At 43.0% G+C, this 10451-nt stretch overlaps 1 protein-coding gene across 6 annotated transcripts in view; it reads left to right on the plus strand.

The window, feature by feature from the left end:
* Nucleotides 1-525: 525 nt before the first annotated feature.
* The window catches only part of RALGAPB (Ral GTPase activating protein non-catalytic beta subunit), an 89995-nt gene continuing 80069 nt past the window's right edge, over nucleotides 526-10451 (plus strand). For all 6 annotated transcript variants that reach the window (XM_015558423.1, XM_006755215.2, XM_006755217.2 and 3 more), the window contains exons 1-2: nucleotides 526-798; nucleotides 8444-8659. In XM_015558423.1, the coding sequence (XP_015413909.1) occupies nucleotides 8474-8659 (186 nt within the window). In that variant the 5' untranslated portion in view covers nucleotides 526-798; nucleotides 8444-8473. The remainder of the gene's footprint in view (nucleotides 799-8443; nucleotides 8660-10451) is intronic.

The raw sequence follows: 10451 nt of genomic DNA on the forward strand, positions 1-10451 counted from the left end.
GTGCTCAAACTGGTAACTCCTGCTATTATTATTAATAATGTCTTATCGCCTATATCAGACTCTGCTACTTAATGAGAGGCTCTGATCCAGGTCTCTGATTCATCTTTGTAACCCACATTTGGCCTGGAATTGAGCATTGCAAATAGTTAATGCTATACCGGCAGGTAGAGGACAACAGGAGGAAGGGTGCTGCAATGGGATGTGAGAAATTTCAGAACCTGGTGGGAGCCAGAATTTTGCAGAGAAGAGCCAAATTCCGTCCGCACCTAAAACCGGCAAAGTCCGGATGGATTCACAGGGACGCAGGTGGAGCACCAGCCGCCAGTACCCCAAAGAGGTCTGCGCATTCGTCATTTCACTCCTCCCCCTCCACTGGATCCGGAAAGGGAGGAGGGAATGTACCCCGCGCGGCGAGCTGGGATAGCTGCGCACGCGCAGCTTCCGGCTCCGTGTCTCGGGAATTATTTGACGCCACCGTTCAGGACTCGCAGAAGTCTCTGACCAGGCGCACAGCGCACGCGCAGTGGCCACTTGGCTGGAGGAGCTATTTGACGCTGTCGCCTCTGGCAGTCGGAAGTTGCCTGAGCAGAGCCCAGCCGGCCGGCCCGACCGGCCTTCGTCGTCCCCAGGCGCCCTCAGAGAGTCGCTGACCGCTGGACGGACCGACCGCCTGAGGACAGTTGGCCGGGGCAGCGGAAACGCCGGCCCTATGGCGCCCGAGGCGTGAGGCGGAAAGCCGAGTGCGGCTGGCAGTGGTGGCGCCCGCCCCAGCAATGCGGGCCCCGCCCGTCGCCTCAGGTAATCGGACGGTCCTCCCCGTCGCTGCCGGACCTCCTCTCCCCTCCCCTCCTGGCGGTCCCGGGACGGCGCAGTGTGTTTCTCGGCCCGGGGTGTTTCAAGTGCCCGGCCTTCGGAAGCACATCTTTTTTTGGTGGGGACTCACAGGGTCCGGGGGAACTTGGCCCTGGAGTCGGTGGCGTCGGACGGGTCTGTTGAAACCCGGTCCGGTCCTGGGGAGCTGACGCGGCCGGGGGAAGCGCTCTCCGGGCCGCTGGGGGCAGGGGGCGGGTCTGGAGCGGAGCTGAACAACTCCAGCGAAGAACTCGGTCCCGCAGAAAGGTTGGTTGAGTTGATCCCTCCCCTTGGGGACGATACTGCCTGGTGCACAGTGACACTCGGATGAGGAAGAGTTAATACCGAGAATCAACCACTAAACCTTGTTCAGCGCGTACTGTATGCCAGGCCATTGCGTTCGCTGCATCTAACTTCACAGCAACTCTTTCAGGGTAGAATTGTGATCCCCATTGTACTGGGGAGGCAACTGAGGCCCTGGATGGTTAGGTGACTTACTTGCCCAAGGTCACTTAGCTGGTCATTTTAGTCCGAATCCAGATTCACGTTCTTAAAACGAGGTCATTGTCTGTGCAGGTTAAAATCGTCTGGGGGAGCTTTTCAGAAGTCCTGATGCCTAGAGCAATTAAATCAAAATTTGGGGGAAGGGGTGGGTGAAGCCAGACATCAGTATTTTTTTTTTTTTTAAGATTCCCGCATGATTTCAGTGTGCAGCAAAGTTTGGGAACTGCTAGGTGATTCTGCATCGCGAAAGATGTTTCAGTGTTTCTCTGTTGAGGTGTGTAGGAGAATTACCTGGGAATTTGCTAAACATGCAATTCCATCTGCAAAAGTCTTTTCGCTGGGCCCACTGACGACGATGACTATTCCTTGTTTAAAGTCTGTTGGGGATGGGAAGTAAATTTCTCTGCAGGATTTCTGAGTTAGCTGGATCTTTTAAAGTATATACATGTCATGCAAAACTTTGCAGTTTTCCAGAATATGCAGTACACATAGATCTAGTTAAGTGTCTCTAACATCTGGGTCCTCTCCTGATATGTGATTCCTCCTCCCTAGACTGTCCTCCAGGCTTCCTCTCCACTCCACCCAAATGCGCACACTTACGCGCTCTCTCATACACATGCATATATCCTTTTCTTCCCGTCTCTGGCTGCAGTAATTCCCAACATTCCAGATGCTCTGTCTGTGACCCCCTGTCACCTTGGGTCTTTCCTATCTGCTCCTTGCATCATCATACTGGAATTTGCCAGTTACTTTTCTGTGTTGTGTGTTTCTCTCTCCTCTAGATTATGAGCAACTTGAACCATGCGTTCTCCATCTCTGTTCTTCCCAGTGCTTTGACATACAGACTTACAAAGATTTTACTCAATGGAATGTTTGAGTCCTTTTTATGTGATAGACTTCATGCCACAAATAGTTTCTTCTCTGTTTCCATTTTTGCAAAAGGTATTTGGTAGTTCTTCTTTTTTAAAAAAATATATTTTATTGATTTTGTGCAGAGAGGAAGGGAGAGGGATAGAGAGAAACATCGATGGGAGAGAAACATCGATCAGCTGCCTCTTGCACACCTCCTACTGGGGATGTGCCCGCAACCAAGATACATGCCCTTGGCTGGAATCGAACCCGGGACCCTTCAGTCCGCAGGCTGATGCTCTATCCACTGAGTCAAACTGGTTAGGGCATGGTAGTTCTTAACGTATATTGTTTTGTTCTTTTTGCTTGGAAATACTGTAGGTTCATTAAGTTATCCATCTAGCAGTTGAATAAACTACTAGTTCTTACACTGGCAACGTACTATGTAGGACTAACTCCGTGCAATCGGTGTTGGTTGAATTTGTTTTTAATTGATTTTTTTTTTTTTTTTTTAGAGAGAAAAAGAGGTGGAGGGGAGAAACATTGATCCACTATTCCACCCATTTATGCATTTATTGGTTGACTCTTGTATGTGCCAGGGCATTGAACCTGCAACCTTGGCCCATTGAGATGATGCTCCAAACAACTGAGCTACCTGGCCAGGGCAACATTGATTTTGTTTTAAAAAATATGTTTTTATTGATTTTAGAGAGAAAGGAAGGGAGAAGGGAGTGAGATAGAAACATTGATGAGGGAGAAACATCGATTGGCTGCCTCCTACATGCCCCCTACTGGGGATTGAGCCTGCAACCCAGGCATATGCCCTGATGGGAATTGAACCAGTGACCTCTTGATTCATGGGTCAATGATCAGCCATTAAGCCATCCTGGAAGGCAGTTGATTTTTAATATTTGACTTTATCGCAATCAGTTCTTTAGTGGAAACCTTATTGTCCTTAGGTCTTTGCATACGTTCTCCACCTCATTGTCCAAAATAGTACGTACTTAGTTGTCATCCATTAAATACTAGAGGCCTGATGCACGAATTCGTGCATCAGTGGGGTCCCTTGGCCTGGCCTGCGGGATCAGGTCGAAACTGGCTTTCCAACATCCCCTGAGGTGTCCTGGATTGCAAGAGGGTGCAGGCCAGGCTGAGGGATCCCACTGGTGCATGATCGGGGCCGAGGAGGGACACAGGATGTTGGTCAGCCTGGGGGGGGGGGGCAAAAGCGACCAAACTGGTGCCCCATTAGGTCTGGGGATGGACATGGAAGGTAGGCTCAGCAGGGAGGGACCACGGGAAGGCTCCAGGGTGTGTCTGGATTGTCTTGCTCAGTCCCGATCAGCCAGATCTCAGCCTCAAGCTAACCTACCAGTCGGAGCGTCTGCCCCATGGTGGTCAGTGCACATCATAGCAACTGGTCGACCAGTCGAATGTCTGCCCTCTGGTGGTCAGTGCACGTCATAGCAAGCGGTTGAGTGGCCTTAGCATATCATTAGCATATTACACTTTGATTGGTTGAATGGCCAACCTGCCAACTGGACACTTAGCATATTAGACTTTTATTAAATAGGATTATTGCCTTGTTGGTACTTGGTAAATCCTACTAGATGGAATTGCTGTTGGAAATAGTTGCTCCTATTCACCAGAAGAGATGATAGAAGTCCTTGATGAAGCCTAAAACCTTGATGTCAGAGTTGACAGCCTTAGTATATATTTAGTGCATAATGCCTTAATACTATTGCCTAATGTATTTATAAGTTTTAAAGGAAGGCAGGGCACTAATTCAGATTGTATTCGCTCTTGACTGGTCTTAAAAGTATGTAAAGTTTATAGAAGTGAGGGGGTACGTGTGTGAAGGTCATGAAGAGGTTTTTAGACAATAAAGATTTTTTATAGCAATTAAATATGGCAAAGTATGTGACAAAAAATACACATTTCATATAATGACATTCTTTGCAGCAAAAGTTATAAAAAGATTGTTTTGGTTCAGATTTTTACTGTTTCTCAATTTTTAGGCTAAGGTTAATGTAGAAACTGAAGGGACAATTCATGTTATATTCAAACCTGCCCTTGTTTCTCTGATCTGATATGGACAGAGTATCCAGTTCTGGCCTCAGCACATGGAAGAAATTTAATCTTTAAGCCTGAGGTTTAAGTCTCTAGTTGATCTCCAAAGTAATAAAGGTGAAAATTTCACTTGCTCAGTTAAAGACCAAAAGTGACTCTAATCATGATAGCCTGAAACCTAAAAATGGAATCTATTTAATTTGAGATTCCTGTCAGTGTTAGCAGGTGGTGTTCCCTAGCATGTGTAAAGACCTTTTAGATAGACTACATGATTTCCTTTAGTGTAAGGTGGTTAAAGTTATAGAATTAAGGTACTTGGAGTTTAATTATAAGTTTTTATAGGTGAAGAAAGTAGGTAACTTGCCCAAGATTTAAATGGTTGGCTTCTAGCACATCTAGAACTAGAAAGCAGGCCACTTTTCTTTGGGTGCAGTGTGTCCTAACACACCCATTCCTCCCATGTGAGAGGATATCTTTGTGTGTTGGTTTTTTTGCGTGCATTTTGTGTGTATGTGTGTGTGTGTGTGCGCGCGCGTGCACGCACATATGCATGTGTATGTGTGTTGGGAATGGGGGAAGTGTATAGAGTAGTCTGCTGTGTTTGAGATATTCAGTTACATGTAAAGTGAGTGCTTGGTGTGTACCATGTGTACTTTGCTATATAAATTGGGATACCAAGGTAAATAAGACACAGCTCTGTCCTTAAGGAGCCTATAGTCAAGGTTGTAATGAAAGTAAAAGTATAGTACCTGTCAGCTCTGTCAAATAGAACTTTCCACAGTGATGGAACTGTTCTATATGTGCACTGTCCAATATGGTAGCCACTAGCCACATGTGACTATTGAGCACTTGAAATGTGACTAAGGAACTGAATTTCTAATTTAATTTAAATTTAAGTAATTATATGTGGATTGGCTATTGTATTGGACAAAGCAGATCTGAGAAATAAAAGATGAGAACTGTGATAGTGCTGTTTAGGGGAAGGTAACGGGTATTCATTTATTTTTTATTTTGGATAGACTAATAAAAACTGCCTGTTTCCACAATAGGGAGGAATGTAGGCAGAACCTGTCTGTCTTTCTTGTAATTCAGGTGTTTGATAGGATCCCTGATAGTTAGAATCTGGTATATAGGTGAATACATTCCTTTTTAGCTAAACTTGATTATTTGCCTTGTAGGATCAAGACAATAGGACTACAACAGAAATATGAACTATGAACCTTTTGCCTTTATTAGTCATAAAGTTATATGGATGACCTTGAGTGTACGTATGTGCCTTAAAATCCAGCAAGGTTCATTCATTTACTCAGTGTTTTGGCATTCTGTAAGAGAAAGGAGGCATGCCTAAGAATATGTACATTGTATTTGTACATCTCAAAGTTTGTTGCCTTATTTAAAAGCAATTTTTTAAAAAATTGATTTTAGAGAGAGAAACATTGCTGTGAGAGAGAAATATCGGTTGGCTGCCTCCCACACGCGCCCCAACTGGGAATTGAACTGGTGACATTTTGGTACATGGGACGAAGCTCAACCAACTGAACTACAGTGGGGCCTTGACTTACGAGTTTAATTCATTTGGAGACTGAGCTCATTAAGGAGCTCGTTAACTCAAATTACGCTATCAACTCAATGCAAAAAATCGGCTGAGAGACAGCTGGTATCTCAAAAAACTCGTTAGTCGGGACACTCGTAAGTCAAGGCCCCACTGTATATTGGCCAGGGCGACTTATGTTGTTTTATTTGATCCTTCTCCCAAGTAACTTTAGCTAGGTACTGCAGGTATTCTCCCTATTTTACAAATGAGAAAACTATGACAAAGAAATACCAAGTTTCTTGTCCAGGGTGATACGGTGAGGAATGGAGTCAGAAAAAAGAAAAGAACATTGGACTTCGAGGCATTTCTTGTCCCAGCTCTACTGTTACTTGATGTGACCTGAGCAAGTTATAACCTTACTTTGTTTCCTCACTGAGTGGCTAGTGACATCTGTCTTAATTTTCTTGGCTTGTTATTGGAATAAAATGAAATCACATGTGAAAATTCCTTGAAGTATACAAAGCTACATTGTTATTAAATAAGATCTTGAGTTTTTCTGTTGCAAGTTGCTGCCTTCATACCTCATCACATCAGTTATCATGTTGAATGCTATTGTATTATGTTGTCATGGATTTTGCTTTTTTCCTCACTAGAAACCCTTCTTTTGGGCAGCCATTGTGTTTTGTTTATATCTGTAGGACACAATGGTACTTACATTATTTAAAAACAATACCTGACATATAGCAGGTGTTTAAGAAATGTTTGTTTAATGAGATAATTGATGTCTAGATATACTTTACAAAGTTTTAAAAAATTGTTCTCTGTAATTAGACCTGAAGCTCCTTGGGAACAGGGATGATATTTCTTCATTGTTACATTCTTTGTGCCTGGTATATAGAAGGCATGCAATAAATATTGGTTGAGTCAATTGATGTAATTAATGTCAGCCTGCGGTCTTAGTGTGTCTACCACTGTATTGATCATTTTGGTAGTTTGTCAGTTAGGCCAAACCTTCATGTTATTCTGCGGTAATACCTACAAGCCATAAGCTGTTACTCAGCGCACAGTCACCGGGTAATAGAAACCTCCAGAGAGATTACCTAGAAAATGGGTGCATGTAGAGTTAGGAAGAAAATTAAATGATCTGCAAGGAACATCTTTCCCTTCCTCCTATCATATTTACTTTTGGAGCATTGAAGGTAGAGACTTCTTTACTAGCAGCTCAAGTTGTTAGCTGACTGCCTTGTTTGGGGAGGAGACGCATAGGATCCTTAACATTACAGTAAAAGTCCTTGATCATCTGACTTCAGTTATGTTTTCATATCTCACTGCAGTGTCTAATCCTCCCATCCTTTTCTTTATTTTTCATGCTAAGGAGTTTGATCTTCATTCTGTAGGCTCATGATTCTCTAATACCATATCCTCTTGGAAAACACTGATATTACTTGAGCTGGAATGAGGTTTTCTAAGGTAAAATTAAACAATGCTAGTCTCTTCCAGTTTGAAGAAAATTTAGGTTAAGGTCTAGAACTTTATAAAGATTAAGTGTACCCATGTATTTTGTTTAAACACTGCTGGCTGGGCAAACATTTCAGAGCAAGTGGAAAGTGGAAGTTAACAGAAATGAATTGGAAAGGGCTAACCTACCTTGATTCTCTTCATAAATATATGGCATTTATGATTGTAATATTTATATTGCATTCATATAGATATGTTTTCTGTGACTAAAATTTCTCATTTGTATGATAGACTTAGACATCATTTCTTGGAGAATATATAGCTTGGGAGAAGGGAGAAGCAGTACCTGCCATGGGGAATGTACTAGTATAGGAAAGGGAGAGACAGAGAACATGCCATGGTTACGAGCATGGTCTCTGGAACCCAGCAGATATGGTTCAAAACCCAGTTCTACCACATTATAGCTCTGAAGCCTCAGGTAAGAAGCAAACCTCTCCATGTCTCAATTTTTTCATCCGTGAAGTAGAGATAATACTACTTAATATTCATAGAGATGTTTTGATGATTACATGAGTCGTATGTAATAAATGCTCAGTAAGTGGGAGCTCTTAGTATGTTTTTTAAAGGACACTGTGACTTCTAGGTGTTCCAGTACTGGAAGTTTCTGTGCCTCTATTGCAGGGAATAAAATATTCTCAAAGAATATTGTGTCTGATTTGAGGACATTGATGGGAAATTACAGGGGTGTGTTTCCAGCATGTACTAGGTACCTGGCAACCATTAACTGAAAAATCTGGGTCTTCGTTTCCTGCTTAAGGTACTCCATTCTTTCATCTTTTTCTATCCTGAACATAGTGTGAGGAGGATTCCTCATGCTATAAGTGTGCCAAATCTGATCATTTATCACCTTGCACAGTGACTGTCTGTCTGTTAGGAGGGCTCTTTTGGGGAGGTATTTGGACAGCTAGCTGCTTCTCAGGGATTGCCTTCCTATGTGATCTCACCATGAGGCTATTTTTAGGACATTTCTCAAAACTTTTAGATGTGTTTTATTCTCAGTCGTCTTCAGGCAATATTTGCAGCTTCTTTATCTTGCCTTGTCGGGTAAATATGTATTTTACTTTTATTAATTTGCAACAGTATAACTTGACATGTAATTCTATTTTGTCTTTTCAGGTGCCATTTGGATAGTACTTTAGCGGCACGATGTACTCTGAGTGGAGGTCCCTGCATTTGGTGATTCAGAATGATCAGGGTCACACCAGTGTTCTGCACAGCTATCCAGAGAGCGTTGGGCGAGAGGTGGCAAATGCAGTTGTCCATCCTCTTGGGCAGGCTTTAGTAACTTCTTCAGTGGCTAGTAGTGAGAGTTTGTTAAAAACTGACAAAGAAGTAAGTTTCTTCATTTCATTCTACTATGTGAAAATATAACTTTATTAAATGAATTTGACATCTTTTTAATGGATTTCTGCCCAATGCAATGTGACTTCTCTATGTTGACCTTATTTGGGTAGTGGCATGGAGGCTCAGGGTTTGTGGCAGTTGCAAGGAATAGGTTGTATCATTGGCTGCTGGGACTTCCTACTAGTCAGACTCAATTCTCCACTTGAGCTATAGGCCCAAGGTAGAGACTTGAGTGTCAGGCCCTTTCTCTTAAACTCAAGGCACAGTCCACAGATTTATATTCAGAGTGTGTTTGGAAGATCTTCATTTCTTTTGGAGGAGCATTTTTCTCTCTTCAGAGTACCCTAGCAGAGATTTATCCCGAGGACCAGCACTTGTCGTGGTGCGCTCTCCTCTGGGTGTATTTATAATCCCTTGCTGTCTTGTCCTGGGAAGAGATGGCACATGAGTAGATAGGGGTTTTCTGGTGCAGCCCTTGTTTATTCTTTTCCCCACCCTCAAAAGAATATGAGAGAGTAGCCCTTGAATCTAGTGTCCTCTAGAATTATACAGTTAATCTACGATGTGAAGATATCACCAATTATATCTTCTCCTTTGTCTTTGGTAGGAGGGACTTGTAACCTCTTTTAAAATTCTTTCTCTTGTGCAACTAAATTCTGCCCTCCACCCTATTTGTCACACCTTCACTGTGCTGACTTCTTTAATACTTACTGCTTTTTTTTTTTTTTTGCATCCTCACCTGAGGATATGTTTATTGATTTTTAGAGAGAGAGAGAAATGTTGATGTGAGAAAAAAAACATCAATTGATTGCCTCCCATATGTACCCCAACTGGGGATTGAACCCACAACCTAGGCATGCTCCCTGACTGGGAATTGAACCCACAACAATTGACGCTCCAACCAACTGAGCCACCTGGTCAGGACTATCGCTATTTTATATATTATATTTTTACTAGAAGGCCGGGTGCATGACATTCATGCACTGTGGGAAGAAAGGGGTCCCTCAGCCTGGCCTGCACCCTCCTGCAGTCCGGCACCCCTCGGGGGATGTCTGACTACCGGCTTAGGCTTGCTCCCCACAAGCGGACCTAAACCTGCAGTCAGATATCTCCCAAGGCAATGGTTGGCAAACTGCAGCTCGAGAACCACACAGTGCTCCCGCGTGGGAGTGCACTGACCACCATTGAGTGCCTGCCCCCTGGCTGTCAGTGCGCATCATAGCGACTGGTCATTCCACTGTTTGGTCAATTTGCATATTAGGGTTTTATTATAAAGGATATTGCTGTTAATGGCATGGTGAGAATAACTTTAGATTTCCAGTTAGAAGACGGGGGTTCAAATTTTCAGCTCTAGCATTTCCAAACCAGTGACTTGGGCCAAATTGCTTAATCTTGCTTAGCTCCAGTTTTCTTACCTATAAAGTCAGGATAGTTTACCCTCTCACACAGGGTTATTTTGATTATTAGATGATATTTATGAAAGTGCTTCATAAACTGCCAGGATTATACAATTGTCAACTGCCTTCATAGTAACCCTGTTTATAAAGGAATGAAGCTAATCTGGCATGACTTGTTCTTTTTGAGCAGGCTGGTTCCCAGTGATCATGCTTCCTTTTTATAAGTACTCACTGATCATCTGCTTAGTAATTTGTCCCAGTTTTGTCTGGAATTCACTTAAACTTTCCATTCTACAGTACCTGGAATGTAGTTTCATCCTCTTTTGCAAATTAGGCTGTTTTCTCTTTCTCATCATACCTTATTCATTCTTCATGACTGTAAG

This window comes from Myotis davidii, unplaced genomic scaffold (genome assembly GCF_000327345.1).
Source record: "Myotis davidii unplaced genomic scaffold, ASM32734v1 scaffold1113, whole genome shotgun sequence".
Taxonomy (NCBI): domain Eukaryota; kingdom Metazoa; phylum Chordata; class Mammalia; order Chiroptera; family Vespertilionidae; genus Myotis; species Myotis davidii.